The 17,083-nt window shown below is 41.7% G+C and overlaps 1 protein-coding gene across 1 annotated transcript in view; it reads right to left on the bottom strand.

The window, feature by feature from the left end:
• Window positions 1-15,914, bottom strand: part of Gabrg3 (gamma-aminobutyric acid type A receptor gamma3 subunit) — a 749,929-nt gene extending 734,015 nt beyond the window's left edge. The window contains exons 1-2 of the mRNA XM_008833637.2: window positions 15,468-15,914; window positions 9,971-10,119 (exon numbers count right to left, since the gene is read on the bottom strand). Of these exons, the coding sequence (XP_008831859.2) occupies window positions 9,971-10,119; window positions 15,468-15,520 (202 nt within the window). The 5' untranslated portion in view covers window positions 15,521-15,914. The remainder of the gene's footprint in view (window positions 1-9,970; window positions 10,120-15,467) is intronic.
• Window positions 15,915-17,083: the final 1,169 nt, after the last annotated feature.

Raw genomic sequence — 17,083 nt, 5'->3', positions numbered from 1 at the left:
TATATATATATATATATATATACATTAGAATACATTAAACTGGGTGGTGGGCAATCACATGCAATGTGGATAGATGATGGGATCTAAATATCATCAAATTCTATTGTATGAAAATGACAAAAAGTCGACAAAGATAAAAAAGAGGCTCTGGGAGCACTTGGCCCCAGTGCTTCAATTCAGGCAAGGGTATGTGGCACTGTGGAGGGAGGATACTGATTACCTATTGTGTCTCCTAGGTGACTACAATAACATGCCTTCCTCCTTACACATGCACCCAGCTGCTTTCTATACCACATTCAGAAGTGATAACTCATCTGAGAAAACACACTTTAGAAAGTCAGGGAAAGAACATATGCAAACACCTGCAGAAGAGGACCAGAGCTGGGAGCCCTCTGTTAGTGGACCCGTCCAAGACAAGGCGGCTACCCAGGTGTTTTGCCTCAATTAAATGAGCCCATGGTCATTTCTACACATTGCCTATGTTATCACAGAGTGAACGAAAATGTAACTGTTCACTATTTCCAACATGATTGTATTGGAATTGACTGTAGAGATAACAGGCTGAGATTGTATTTCCTAATAATTTTTCCTCAGGAAAGTGATTCAAACTTCTTGAAATCCTTTGGAAAAGACATTCACTTCATTCATTTCCCTTCTTTTCTATGATTCTCTTGTTAGAAAATTGATCCTTTTGCAGCCTTTCCCAGCCCACATGACAAGATCTGCTCCCCATACAAATGGTACCTAATGTGGCCCTAGATCAAGATAGGTTATGGCTTTAGCATTACTTAAAATGACAAATAGAGGAAGAAAACTAGAAATTGAGAAGAAAAAATTAACATAAACATAATGACCACAATTTGTTGTTTGGAAAGTAATCAGAGGACCTCTGCAGCATCAGCAAGCCTGTACCCATCCCTTTGTCACTGGTAACAATGCTTGGGAGATGTTTAATGTGCATCCAGATTCTGAGTCTTGGGGCTGTGGATGGACTATACATATTCAGAGATAGTAATGCACACATTTGCAACTGTAGTTAGGAAGTAGAAGTGCCCTTGAAACGAGAAATCATTTATCACGTATGAATTATGGAAAGTGTATAATAATGCTTTAGAGAGAACATAATGGTGATACCACAACATGTCGCCCTCACGGTGGTTCTTGGGATTCTAGTAACTACATTTTAAAGATGCATGTTGGGAAAAATGCAGGAGAAAAACACCTGATCACCCTACTGGAGAGATGAGGGAGGGGTGGGATCTGAAGGAAAGATCCTCCTAGGGGGTAAGATTAGGGCTTGGAGAAAGTTCAAGTGAGCTCAGTGCATAAGCTGGAGAACAGGGCTAAGGTGGTAACAGCAAGGTCCAGATGAGGAAGGCATGTGGGTTGGTGTCCCTGAACATGTGACATAAAGTGCAATGGAAGTACAGAGGTGGGAAGGGAGCAGGTAAGGACACGCCTCTTTGCGTCTTTCCAGCAGTCTTAGTCTTTATCCTAGAAGCAAAATAGAATTTTTCAAGAGTTGCAAATAAACAGGCTTAATTTACTCCAAATTGGGACTATCCGTATCTCCCCCTATATACTGCTTGGAGATCCCCTTCCCTTCTGTCGCCATCCATAGAACACAAGTATGGAGAGGTCTATGTGGCTCTCCAGCTGGCCAGGGAGGGCTTTGTGCAGAGAATGCAGAGTGCATCAAATGACCAAGGGAGTGAGATAAAAAGGGAGGTGAGCAAATCAACTTTAATCTAACATAGACCTTCATGCTGTACCTCAGATGAGCACTGGTGTGCTATACTATGATAGAGAAGTATGATGTTTACCACAAGTAGAATGTGCTAAAGGTGAAAAAAAAAATAGTCTTGAAAAGGAAAAGTGAAATCCGATTATTATGGAAAATTCACCTTTAAAGGACAGCCCCTCTGTGTCAGGAGACAAAATAGTTACTAATACAGTATCTTCTACAGGAGACCTGTTCTTAGGCACTTAACTATTCTCTAACTGAATATCAGCAAGTTGCTGGATTTTGCTAATCAGACACTGCATAGCAATCAGATGAGACAGGAAGATGCATCCAGAGGCATCTCAAGAACATTGACTTCTATCAGAGCACTGCTGCCCATCCCAAGGAATGTCCACAGTGGAGCTTCAGACTGCTGAAACCAGGGAGACATCCTGCCTTGCAGCTTTCCATTTCATTGTTCCATAAAGTCCCTCTCACTCAGAAAGCACAGAGCTTTTCAGTGGCAGTGACTTATAAGGACCAAGTACAGAATGCTGCAGAAGAGCTGCTTCCTTTAAAAGAAAGAAATGTCCATGCTTCGTGTGCATGTACACTGATTTATTTGGAAAATTCACAGTTCTTCATATCCACAGAGTGAAAAGTCAAAATTCCTCTTTAATTTATAGTCTGTCTACAGTTCAAGTTTCCTGTGGTCAACCACTGTCCAAAATTAGGCAAATACAGCAAAATAATATATTTTCAGGAGGTTTATATAACTTTTATTATAATTTGATGTTATAGTTTAGCTATTTAATTATTAGTTATTGTTGTATATTTCTTTTGTGCTTTAATTTTTTCAAAATGTTTTGATGTATTTATTTTTATGTGTATGCGTGGTTTTTTTTTTGTCTGCATGTATTATGTGTCCCACATGCATGCAAATCCTTCAGAGGCCAAAACGAGACCTCAGATCACCTGGAGTTATGGATGGATGGTTGTTAGCTGCCATATAGGCACCGGGAACTGAACACAGGTGTTCCGTAAGAACAGCCAGTGCTCTTAACTGCTGAGCCATTTCTCTATGCCCTCCGCCTTAATTTTTAAACTTTAACACAAGTGTGTATCATAGGTTCTATATAGGATGCGACACTATCCACACTTTCAGGCACCCACTGAGGGCCTTAAAATATAACTCCCATAGATAAGGAGGGAACTATCTCAAATTCTGTAGAATTATGAACTATTCTTGTCTGTTGCTCACACAAAACCTTAGTGTTTTTCTTCCAAGTGTTGTGTTGAATTTATGTTTTCTTAAGAGTTGCCTCACACTTCCTATAAACAGTAATTTGGCTACCTGATCTTTCAAGAAGACCACAGAAGTCTTGATTAGAAGCCAAGTGTGTAGGTTGGAGAGATGGCTCAGTGGTTAAGAACACTGGTTGTTCTTGCAGAAGACCCAGGTTCAAATCCCAGCACCCACATGGTAGCTAACAACTGTCCATAACTCCAGTCCCAGAGGATCCGACAGCCTCTTCTGACCTCCGCGGGCATCGAATGACACAGGTGCACTTACCTACATGAAGGCAATACATGTACACACATAAAATAAAAATAATAAATAAAGTTTTTAAAGTTTTTTTTTAAAAAGAAGACAAGTGTACTCACTTCCTACCTCAGAAATTTCCCACCTTAGAGAATGTGATGGCATAATGGATGGTGCCCTGCTTCTGCACAGCACATAATGAGTAAAGTGTCAGCAGGACTGAACTTATCAAGGAGATCAAGAACTGATACTTGGCTGTCTTTGCTGTGAAGTTAAGCACAGTTACTGACCAGCCCTGAGGAAGTCACCAACACTGTTAAAGCATCGCTTTCCACAGAAATACAGAAATGCTCCGTGCACTTCTATACAGATTTTTCATATAATAATAATGGTAAAACTGTGGTGACAACTGAATTAATGAAGCTTGTACAATGGTAATATATATGTATTGCATGCTGTGGAAATTTTTATTAATATCCAACATGCACTTAATGTGTTTTGATCAAACCCACCCCGATTGCTGCCCCCATCTAGTTCTTCCTGTGTCTCTCCGCCACCACTTTTCCATTCCAACTTCATGAGCTCTATTCTAAACCCATGGAGTCCATTTAATGCTGCCAGAATGTGCATGGGCATAGGGCCATGTACTAGATGGATGGGTAGCCTATCAGCAGCTGCATCCCTGAGGAAAACTGACTCTCCCTCCCCCAGCATGCATCAATTGCCAATAGCTCCTTAGCTAGGAGTGGAACTTCATGTGTTCCTCTTCCATTCATGCTAGGATTTTGTTTGACTTGACCTTTGTGCAGGTCTTGGGCATTCAGTCAAAGCTTCTGTGAGTTCATGTATACAACAGCCCGTGTCATGTCCAGCAAGTATGATTTCACTGTAGATGTCTACTACCTCTGACTTTTGTAATCTTTCTATCCCATCTTCCACAATGATCCCTGAGCCTGAAGGGGAAGGGTGTGATTCAGGTTTCCTATTTATTTCAATCTGAGCACTCAATAGTCTCTCATTCTCTGCCTGCTGACCAGTTGTGGGTCTCTATAATAATTGCCATCTACTGCCAAAAGTAGCATCTGTGATGAAGTTTGAGAAATACATTAAACTGTGGGTATAAGTTAAGTTAGGGGCAGTTTATTTCTATGTTGTTATAGCAAAATAATCATGTAAAGGTCTCCTTGTAGGGCCTATGACTTAGCTAGCCATAGGCTTTAGGCTCAGTTAACAGTACCAGACATGAGTTCCATCTTATGCAATGCTCTTTAACTCCAAACAGAAAAGTGGTTGGTTACTCCCTTAACATTTTGGCACTATTGCATAAGTGGGGATATCTTGCCATGACAATAGATATTGCAGCTCACAGAGTTCACAGCTGGGTAAGATTGTGGATTATTTTTCTCCTAGAAGCTCAAATAGAAACTTCTAGCAGTATGAAAGCTAACCAGAAGGGATAAAGCTTCCAGGTTGGGACCAGGTAATATTTCTCCAGGTACTATGGCTCAAGAATGTGATGTCTTCAGCAATAGGATCTTTTTAAAAAATATTTTATTTATTATTTTTATTTTATGTGTATAAGTGTATTGCCTGTGTGTATGTAAATACACCCATGTCATGCATGCCTGAATAGGTCAAAAGAATGTGTCAAATCCCCTGAACTGGAGTTACAGACAATTTCACTTGCCCTGTGAGTACTGGGAATCAAACTTGGGTCCCCTGAAAGAATAGTCAGTGTTCTTAACCACTGAGCCATCTCTCCAGCCCCTGAGCAATAGGATCTTACCACAAAGTTCTGGAGGGTAAACAAGAGTAATGACAATAGCCTGTAATGTTTTTTTTGGGGGGGGGTCTAGGGGACCACACTGATCAACAACTTGAAGAAAGATACATTATATCTCTCTTTAGTAGGCTTTTTATTTGATAGCCTATAGTGTCTAGGCGAGACATTATCCTCCCATTATATTGTAACATTAAAACCCCTTTTATATATGAATATGAATATATATTTTAGGAAGCTTCTATTGTAATAGGTTCCATGTGGCCTTTTCAAAGGTCTTTATTGTTAGTTAGCCTTCACCATACTCCCTTCTCTACCCTACATCCCAACCCCCAACCAATTAACTCTTCCTGTTCCATTGTTCCCCTTTCTCCCTTCATACCATCTGTGTTCTATCCCACTTACTTTGTAACACCCCCATGGCTTCCTAGCTTCCTTACTTCTATGGGATCTTCAATTCAACACATTTATATAAATATTTAAAACTAACATTCACATATAAAAGAAAACATCAGACATTTGCCTTTCTGGATCTGAGTTACCTCACTCAGAATGATTATTTCCAGATCCATCCATTTACCTGCTAATTTCATTTTTCTTTAACAGATGAATAGAATGTCACTGTGTAACTAGATCAAATTTTCATTATCCATTCACCAGTTGACAGGCATCTAGGCTGTTTCCATTTCTTGGCTATTGTGAATAGAGCAGCAATGAACACTGGTAGACAGGTATCTCTGTAGTAGCATATAGAGTCTTTTGGGTGCATGTACAGGATACAGCTGGATCACATGGTAGATTTTTGTGTAGCTTCCTAAGGAGCTCCACATTGATTTCCACAGTGGCTGCACCAGTTTGCACTCCCACCACTAGTGAATGAGAGTTCCCCTTTTCCACACGCACACCAGTATTTGTTATCATTTTTAAAAAATCTTAGCCATTCTTACTGGAGTAAGTAAAATATTTTTAAAGCTGGATGGATGTTGGCAAGTGATGGCACTTCTCATTCACTGTACAGAAGAGGACATTGAAGTACAGAAATAGGACATGACTTTACCCGTGTCACTGGGCATACACCTTTAAATTTTCCTTTACTAACCACAAGGATTTTGAAATTCAGTACCTATCAGAACTAAGGTAATTATAGATTCACTTCTAGATAAACTGGAGTCCTGGGCTTGGAAGACTGGAGGGACTACATGGCTAAGGACAAGTGAAGAGTAGCAAGCTGTGGGGTACTATCAAACAGAGCCCATGAAGAAGAGGAAAGCAAGCCATAGCTGTGGCACCTTGTGAAGGAAACATGGCTAGTGCAAAGTCATGTTCTTACCCATCCTGTGAAAACCAGGCAGGCTTCCATGTAAGCACCATTTCTCTTATGGCCAAACCTATCATTTTTGCCTTGGATCAGAATCTATTTTCCATCTATCAATTGTGAATTGACCAAGGCAATCAATAGGAAACTAGACAAAAAATAAGCAAGGCTACCAAAGAACTCAATGACACTATCAAATAATAGAGCACAATCCACTCAACAGCAACAAAACCCACACACTTCCCCAAAGCTCCTGAAACACTTGTCAAGACTGATGACATCCTGGGCCATAAATCTACATTAACAAATGGAAAAGAAATAAATCAATGTACAGTGCATTCTCGGATCACAATGAAATCAAGCAAGCCAGTCTCAGGAAAGCTTCTAAAATTGAAAGCACACTTTAAAATAATCCATATTCTCAAGTGCAAAAGTCTTCAGAGAAAGAAAAAAACTATGCATTGAACTAAATGAAAATTAAATACAGTGTATCAAAACTTGAGACATGGCAATACTTATGGCACCAACTGCTTACACAGAGAATAATTTCAAATCACAGATTTAAGTTCCACCTCAAAAATAAGACCAAAATAATCCCAAAGCAAATAAAAGAGCAGAAATAATAAACAGCAAAAATAAATGAAACTGAAACAGAAAAATGGCAGAGAAAAATGATGAAACCAGAAGCTAGACTTTTGAGAATGTCTATATAACAAACCTCTGAGAAAGAATTTTTATATAAGGAAGATGAAGAAAAGCACCAATGCCAGCAATAAAGCAGGTGTTGCTGCAGGCAAAAATTTTAAGGGAATATCATGAGCAATTCTATGTGCACAAATTTGACCACTTAAAATAAATGGAACAATTCCTTGAAAAGCACAAATTATCATGACTTACCCAATAAAACTGTGGTTTTAAGAAACTTATTGAGAATATGAATTTTTAATTTTTAGAGTCTCTCCAAAAAATTTTTAAAAATCACCCAAAACTCTTGAACCAAATGATATCACTAGAGAAGTCCACCAAACATAAATATTTGAATAACTACCACAAACTCATACAATCCACATGTATGCCAGTAAATAGATGATGAGACAGCCCTTCCCTCCTGATTCTATGAAGGTCAATTATCCTCCATGAATACAGATGTGAGAAATCTTAGCAAAGTTTTAGCAAACTGGATTCAGCAACATACAAAGTGAATTTTTGAGTCGACTATTACTAATCAGGATGACCACAAAGACTTTCTTCCAGGGTTGCAATATTGGTTAAGTACTGGAAAATCATCAATACAATCCATCATATTAAGAAACTAAAGAAATACATTAAAATCACTTGGCAATTCAATACTCATCTATGACTTTTTAAAAAGGTCTCTTAGAGAACTAAAAATTATGGGGACTTTCCCAAATGGATAAAGAATATGTATAAAACATCGCCAGCTGGCATCCTACTTAAAATAAATGGCTAAACAATTTGCTACTACAACGTGTAAGGGCCAAGGTTGTCCAGTCAACTATTACTATACAACACTTGATATTCTACCAAATACAATAAGCAAGGCAAGGAAATAAAACACACATAGATTGGATGTCCCAGATAGTTTGAATTATCAACTTGACAGGGCCAAGAGTCATCTGAGATGGGAGTTTCAATTGAGAGATTTACCTGTGGGGGAAAGTCTTTACTGTTAATTGATATAGCTAGGTAAGCGTGGGTCTGCAAGTGAGCCAGCAAGTAGTGTTTATCCATGGTTTCTGCTGCAGGTTCCTACTTGTGTTCCTGCCATGATTTCTCTCAATAATGGGCTGTGATCTATTAGTGTAAGCCTTTGAAAAAAAAACTTTGCTATCTTAAGTTACTTTTGATAAAAAGAGATGAAAGTAGAACACTGGGAAACAAGAAGTGAAATTCTCCTTACAGATGACATGATGTTGTACATAGAAAAACCCTAAGCAAATTTTGGGTTGGGGGATAGTAAGGGGTGTACAGATAGGGGAAGGGCTCTAATTACAATCAAAATATGTTGTATGAAATTCACAAAAATTCAACTGAAAAGGAAAAATACTTCTATAATTCCTAAAAGTTCAATTAGAGATCACATCAGCATTCAAAAATCAATTTGTATTTATGGATATGAATAATTAACACACAGGAGAAATTTGAAAATACAGTACCATCTACAATCACTTCACAATACTTTGGTGTTAATAAAAAAAATGCTTTCAGGATTCCCATGTTATCCACTATGAACCACTGATTTAAAAACAAAAACAAAAAAGGTTAAAGAAGATCTAAAGGAATGAAAAGTCATGTTATATTCCTGGACTGGAAGACAATGTATACAAAATGTCCATTTCTTTCCAAATTGATACATAGGCTTAACATGATTCTTATCAAAGTCCTAGCAAGAATTTTTTAGATATAGACAACATTATTCTAAAGTTTTTATGGAAAAAGTAAAAATCTGTAAGATTTAAAATATTGTTAACATGAATGAGTCTGTTGAATTACTCTCATTTCAAGACTTCCAAAACTATGAGCATGGACTGAGGAAGTATCTCAGTAGCAAAGTGATTGCCTGTTATATGCAAGGTCCTGGGTTCAGCTTCCATCAAGCAAATCAGTGTGGAAACTGATGGAGCAATCGACATAGAGATAAACAGAAGAAAATAAAAATGCAGAGATAGCCCATACTAGTCAAGCCAGCTGATTTTTTGACAACTGCCTAAACACGGTTAAACAAAAGAAAGATAATTTCTCAAATGGAGATCCATGGAGGTTGGAGGGAAAAAATTATCAAAATTTCAAAACTTGATTCCATATAAAAATTAGTTGAAAGCAGGTCATGATTTGAAGCCTAAAATATAATATTATGAAACCTTTAGAAGAAAATCCTCATGAACTAGAACTTCATAGAATTCTTAGAATCTCCATAAAAGGAGATCCAATAAATCGGATTCTATCAATATTAAAACCTTCCCTCTGTGAAAGGGCCTGTTGAGAGGATGAAAAGACAAGCTACAGATCTGACAGACGGTAGAGAACTTTTAATTCCCAACAGTCAAAAAGTGAAATACAGCCTAACGATCCAACAAGTAAAAGGGCAAATGGCACCAAGAGACACGTCCGTGAAGAGAATGAGCTGGTGAGAACTAAACACACACAGCAAGCTCAGCACCAACAGTTCAGAAACTGAGAATTAAGACGACAGCAATATAAACTTATGTGATACAGACCATATTTGGCAGACTAGTGCCAATCTCCTGGCTTTGCTATCATATAACTATGCGACTACAGGGGACATCTCTGTCCTACGTTAGCAACTCTGTTAGTTTATAGTTATTTAGTACAAAAATCCTTAATGTACACTATACTAGCATTTTCTTCTTCTTTTTCTTCTTTTTTTTTTTTTTTTTTTTTTTTTTTTTTTTTTTTTTTTTGGTGAGACAGGGTCTCAATGTGTAGCCCTGGCAGGCATGGATCTCAAGGCAGTCCTTAAACTCAGAGATGTGCCCGCCTCTGCCTTCCAAGGGCTGGGAATAAAGGCATGTGCTACCACACCAGGCTCACAGAATCTTTTCTACAGGGATAAGAAACAGGACTCACTTCCGATGTCCGGCCTCAGCTTTTTGTCATATTCTCTTAGCAGCTTGTTGAGAATCAAAGTCACATCGGTGTCTTGGGATTTTGGTGCCAAGACCCACTTTTGGTTTGATGAAGAGTCTTCATACTCATCCTCTTCCACCTTTCTGGACCTGTAGTTATAATACAACATGACCCATAAGTTGCAACAACAGCTCCTGAAAACAGCTTTCTTTTTTTCTTGTTTTTGTTTCGTTTTTAAATTTGTTTTTATTGGATTTTTGAGTATTTTATACAGAATATCTCAAACTATCTTAATCATCTTTATACCCTCATCCCCACTGTCACCCTCCCATAGGCCCCTCCCCCGAACCCATATACTCTGTCATTAGTGTTAAGGCCCAGTGTATCAAGTCTGTGTCCTCAGACATTACCCAGTCAAGTCCATCCACTAAGGTCTAGTCAGCCTATCTAGAGTCTCTTGTTTTAGGAAGATCATCTAAATTGCTAATTTCAAGTGCTACTAAAATGGGTAGAAAGTCTCCAGTGCCCTTAGCCCAGCCAAACATGTTGCCTATAATACTAAAGACAAAGAGAAACACAAATTGGGAAAAATTTGATAGAAAGAGTGCAATTGAGTTTTACATGACATCGGTTTAAATGTCACAGACCAGCCCTGCCAAACTTAAACCAGAGACACAACAATGGGTAAATGATGCCAAATCAGTAAAGAGGAAATGAGCCATTCTTGGATGCACCTTAACAGCCTTCCAAAGTCAAAAATCTTTCAGAGTACTTTGCCACATTGTTTCTAACTCCCACCTACAAGATTAGTTGAAATTAAGAGTAGCTTTTGCAGAATGGACTCATTGAAAGTAGCTGACTATGACTGTGCTTCCCTTGCAGCCTCCATTTTGGACATTATGAGGTGGTCTGATTGGCTGGCACTTGTCATGGGGGACAGCCCATAGATGTGTTAGCTGATGCATGGAATATCCTCTGGCAATGTATATGCTTGGTCAACAAAACTGACTCATCTCTCATTCAGCAGGCAGAAAGAATTAAAAACTGTTTCATATGTCTTCAACACTCCGAGCTCCTTAGAAGTGAATCTCAATCAGTGCATCTGATTTTATGTCCTGCCCTGCTGCGTGATAAACACAGACAGGAACTCTTGACCCACACCGACAGGAGCTCTTGAGTGTAGAGGCCTTCAAGTCAACAAGCAAGTGTTCTCAGTGAATGAAGACCTCCCAGCTGTAGTCCCTGTGACTTGGAAAGCAACGGTGTCTTTCTACCTTGAAGCAACACTTCCTTACATGTACACAGACACTGGCCCTCAGGAAAGCTTGTAAAACAAAAATCCTCTGTCCTAGTTTGTCAGTGTACTACCTGGATCACTCTTTTCTAATAAGAGAACAACAACAACAATAAAAACTACATTGAGAGGGATTTGTCCTGACTAAACACGACCTCATTTCTGCTCAGACTCTCAGACACGAGCCAAAATGTCAAAACCACACCAGGGTGTTTATGCTCTGGAATGTCAGCTTCCTGAAGTTAACAGGGAATCAACAAAAAAAAGTTCAGTCCTTCTTCTTCTCTTAAATCTTCAAAGCATGTATATGTAATATGTATATGTACATGTTATATATTATGATTATGATTATGATTTGCATCATCCATTTTTATGAACGTTAACACACTGTGGCAGTTTAAAGTAGTGGCCAGGAAGCCTAAACAAGGATTAAGTATACAGTTGACCCCCTTCTCTACTCTGGATTGGTCCTAGAACTCCCAGAAGATATACCAAAATCTGAGGATGTTGAAGCCCACATATAAACTGATGCAGTACTTGCACATAGTATTCATGGATACTTTAAATCATCCCCAGATGACTAGCTCAATGTAGCTACTATGTAAATAGCTATTAGATGGTATTGTCTGGCTAATACAGACAAGAAAAATTCTATACATGTACAGTACAATTTCTCCAATTAATTGCTGCTTGGAGCTGCAAATGTGGAATGCGTGGATATAAAAGCCCAGCTATCCACAGAGATATGAGATTTTGATAATGAGTATACGTCTTGTAGAATAATTTTGCACTTAAACTTTTCCTAAGCTGAATTCTATCTCTTGAATACCTACTGGCCAGAAGACCAAACTACATCATCTACAAATTCCTCAGATTGCTGTAGATTTTTATCCTGAACATTCAGCATCAAGAGGGACAGGATATTTGGCACATTCACCCAATAAGGGATATGATGCACTTCATGACTAAAAAACCCCAATTTTTGCAAATTATATTAAAGAATTTTAAATGCTAAAGTATTTTATGCTGTTAGGAGCAATATACAGAGTGTTAATTTTGTCACCTTGCAAAAGCAAAGCAAAACAAAAAGTAACTAACAGGAAGCATTTGGATGCCGAAGAGCCACACACTTCACACTGGACCTAACAACATACTCCAGAATAAAGATATCTAAGGACTGTGGAAATCAGTGGCTCTTTCCAGCAAAATCTCAGAAGCACGTACAACCTGCTCAGGGCTCCTTTCAACACAGCCAGCATGTTTCCTCAGTCCCTGCCATGTGCCCATCTCTTTCTCCTGCTCTCCCCTTTTCTTCCTCTCCTGGCCCCTATCCACCATGACAGAAGTCTCTGTTCTTCAGCTCTGTGGTCCTCTACTGTCCCAAAGTCACGCATGTGCAGATAGCACACTCACCAATTCCTCAGCATTCTCACAGCCTTGGTTTCTAAAAATTACTTTTAACTACTTCAGTAGAGGTATCATAATGAGCCTCATTCTCCCTCTAGTGGTGAGAGGGTTTACCTGAACTTGCATAATTCTGAGCAGCCAGGGCAGGTGGGAGAGGAGGTGATGGAGGGAGGGGAAGCAGGGGTGTTCTCTCTTCCACTCTTGCAGGGGGGTCCCTGATATCTTAGCTGGGTCATGGACCATAGGCAGAGAGGCCTCAGAGGCTCTTGCTTCTCAGCCACCAGCTCTGTGCTTCTCCCAGCTAAGAAGGTGAGGCAGATGCCTTGCTTTTGCCTTGCTTTACACCAGCTCAAAGGAAGATCCTTGCCCAGAGGAAAGCCAATCTCATTGCAGGGGACCGGCCAGAAGATGGATGAAAACAGAGCTTCCCCCTTCAACCTCCCCCCAATTCTAAGTGGGTTATATATAATCTTTACGAGATCCTTGCCCAGAGGAAAGCCAATCTCATTGCAGGGGACCGGCCAGAAGAAGGATGAAAACAGAGCTTCCCCCTCCAGCCTCCCCCCAATTCTAAGTGGGTTATATATAATCTTTACAAGCATTTTGTTACTTGGATTGCTGGATCCTATATAGCATCAGTACAATTAGCTTTTCCTTTAAAAATAAGTCAGTGATGTACTGACATTGTAAGATACGTGCTCAACTCCCAGGCATTATTTTCACTCCTTACACCTTCTTTCATCAGAATGACAGAAACAAGTTTCAGAGGATTTTTAAATATTAAAGAAGCTCCTAAACCCTCCAAAGCAGTAAGCTTCTCCAAAACCATCAAAAGGTGCAGTGTGACATACCACATCTTCCTGTGTTAATAAGCTCACCCATGGGTGCCAGGGTGTAAGGTGATCCCACTGCAGAACCACAAGGCACTCTGTCTTCCTTTTTTAAAGGAGTGTCCAGGCCAGCAAGGCATCTCCAAATGCCAATTAGAATCTTCTCAGAGCTAATAATAGTTTTGAAAGATTAAACTGGCCAGGAGATTATTTTACATGTTTGTGAACACCACTGAAGAATGAACATTCCTTCAAAGGAGGGACATATAGCAACAGCATAAATACAAATTTGGGTTGTTTAAACTGATATGCAGTCATAATTATCAAGATTGAAAGTCCAGATAGAGAACATATTAAAATCGGTTACATGTGCTTTGGCTGAAAGGGAAAAAGGATGAGGAATCCCAAAGGATATATGAGCATTGGGGAATCTGCAGAAACCAGACTGCTCCAAGCCATACACTAAGACATCTTCGCACAGCGCACACAGAATGATGAGGAAAACGAAGTTTTCCTTCTAGAATCATAAGTACCTGTAGACCTGAGCAACTGATTGCCTAACCCTGAGCTGCAGGACAGTTTTTGAATTGGTGACAACAGGAAGGGCAGGCTGATGTGAGTCCAGCCTCCCTGGTGCTCCTGGAGCTTTCTGCTTCTAAACAGAGACTTCCTCAGAAGGCACTTTTCTCTTCCAACCTCCCTTTTTGGACAGGGAGAAACTTTGGTGGAGAGGCCCCAGGATCTGCTGCCTCCCTGAACCAGAATTTAGGAGGCTCCAATGGAGCTGCCCTTTCACACCCACAATTCAGCAAGAATTAGAGGGCAGAGAGGGCAGGACTTCCATCCTTAGGGCAAGTGCTTTGGTTAGCAGGAGTAAGAATTTGGGAACTACCTAAGTAGTTCCAAAGGTTTGAAGGATTTATTATGGTGTTTTCTTAATTCCTTGATATTTCACAAACCTGAATGAAAAATGAAAGCCTCTGATAGCTACAGTGCTTGTGACCAGCAACCATAGATGCTCTCTAATTCTCTCTGAGATCCAGAAAATTGACAAGTGTTGAAACAACGAGTGTGTTCTGGGAATAGGGGTGTTCTGTCATTCCTGCGGTGAGGCTAGTGGAAGCAGCAGGAGGCTGCACTGAGTCCCAAAGCCCACGTACTTCACAGGCTTGCCCAGAGCCCCAGCCCCAGGGACAGAATTAAGCCATGCCTGCATCTCTAGTTGTGTTTATGGCAACAATCTTTAACCCTTCTGGTCCCACTACCCTTCTGTCCTCATGAGCCCTTCACACCTTTCCATGAAGTGTTTCTAAGTTTCTGTGAGCCGCCTGGTGTTCTGGAAAGAGGTTGGGGGAATTCACAGTGAGGTAATCTCTTACAGCTTCAGAAAGAAGCTTCCATGTCAACAGCAACATGCTTCCCTTCTAGGGGAAGGTGTGCCTGTGTTGTGTTGGACTGGAGGGGAAGCCCTTTGAGAGCGCCCATCTGGTTTCCACTTGCCTCCAGCCCACTAACTCTAATCTACACAGAGGAGCAAAGAAACCAGAATTCCTGGGTCCTACAATTTTCCAGCAAAGAAACTGAGTGAGAATGTCAACCAATGTGTGTGGGAGAGCTCTTTGAATACCTGGGGTGGGCATATGGGGTAGATAAGGAGACAGATACGTCCACTGTCTCAGCATTTTGTTTTCCAATTTCCCTTAAAATCACCACATCCTAAAAGCATCTGAAGAGCCCCACATTCCCGGTTGGGTTGCAGAGGACTGCAACCGCCCTGGAGAGGTAGCTGGCCTTGTTTTGGGGGAGAACGACAGGTGAGATGCGGAAAACGTCCGGTCTCCTCCTGCAGCCCAGCCGACGGCTTGCGCAACGGGGGCCGGAGCCGGGAGACAGCGCCCGAGACCCCCGACCCCGGGCCACCCTACTGCACGCGCGGGCCCCGGGGGAACGCGGGGCCGCCACTTACCGAGCATGCAAGCCGGAAAACAGGCAAAGTAGCAGCAACAGCTTCGGGGCCATGGTGCTCTGTTGCCCGGGTCCGAGGCCTCGGCCAGGCACCGCTTTCTCCCCAACACCAGCCGGTCTCCACCGGCCTCCCCGCCTGGGATACCGCGGGCTGCAGCGCTCCCGGCACCCGGCGTTGCGGGGCTAGACCGGTTGTCTGCTCCGGGCGGGCCGCGCCCCCGACGGCCGGTCTGCAGCTCCGCGGGGCGCACGCGGGATGCCGCGCCCGCTGGCACCCAGGCGGTCTCTGCGCGGCGATGGCGAGGCAGGTGGCGGGGCAGGTGGCGGGCGCCCCGTTCCCGCAGCCGGAGGTAGGCTCCGGGCTCCGAGCTCAGGATCCGCCGCCGCGCTCCGGCGGGGCGGGAGGTCGCGGCTCCTCTGGAGGCGCCCGCACAGCGGCCCCGGCGGGGAGGAGTTTCCCCAATTACACGCTTGGCAACGCGAGGCGAAGGCTCTAAGGTTTGAATGAACTCAGAATTGGAGGCCGGGAAGGGGGCGGGGCCGGAGGTGAAGAGCTTGGGGATCCCGCCGGGAACCTGAGAAAGGTCCCAGAGACTGGCACCTGTCGTCCACTGAGCCTGTCCGTGTTTCTCCTTGTCGTCTGAGCTCAGGTAGTTTTCCTGCAGCGTTCCTTCACCCCGGTTGCCCTCTGCCGTGTGACTTCTCTTAGGGACGCCATTGCAAGTGGATGAGTTGATTTGCCAAAAGCAGACCTTAGGGTGCGTGGTACTAGCTCACCTGAACATCATCAGTGCTTGGAAGGGTGGTTTGGAGCAAAGCATTTGAAGGGTCGTTTTCTTACAGAAAATTGAATCTAAAATATACCAGTAAACGGCAGAAATGAACACGGAAAAGGCCAGAGAGAAGGACCCTGAGTCAGAAAAGGAAAAGACCATCTGTTCGGTGGAGTCAAGAAGCGCAATTCATTCGACGTATTTTTCTGTTCCAAACTGAAAACTGCATCTGTTTTCATTTGTATAATCACTTGGAAAGCTTGTCTTTCACCATATACATATATATTAATTTCAAGACACCGTAAGTCCATTTTGCTTTCTTAATAAAACATCATTATTAGAAAACATGTTTTCATCTACTATTCATTGAATCAGTTTCTTTGATACTGTTGAAGGTGTTATCCTCAGGGTCAAATTGCGTCCATCTTCATGAGATCTGCCATGCCTACTTGCCAGAGTTTATCTGGATCTGGCCTGTGGACTGTCCATCTTCCTTCAGAGAGAGTGTGAGGGATGCTCTTCTAATATTCCAACCACTCACAGCCGTTTATATGAAATTGCCTCCTAACTGCACTTGGCCTGGGTCCAGAGGAGGTGCTAGTATATAGGCTGGGGAAAAGAAGGGGAAGGGGGGAATTTACCTGTGTGGCTATGTGGAAGCCATCATTCATGCATTCGTGCACAATGAAGAACATCAGTGTGGCTGCTTTGAGCCACTCATACCCCTGCCAGTAACCCCCTTACCCACGCTCTGTAAGACCAAGAAACTCAATGGTTCCTCAGCATGAACTGTGCTGGAATCATACTTTGCTTTGTTCTTAGGATCTTAGGAAGAGAGAGTAGA

Source organism: Nannospalax galili, unplaced genomic scaffold (assembly GCF_000622305.1).
Source record: "Nannospalax galili isolate Female #2095 unplaced genomic scaffold, S.galili_v1.0 scaffold135, whole genome shotgun sequence".
In the NCBI taxonomy this organism is placed as follows: Eukaryota; Metazoa; Chordata; class Mammalia; order Rodentia; family Spalacidae; genus Nannospalax; species Nannospalax galili.
This window is presented reverse-complemented; position numbering and strand designations above follow the sequence as displayed.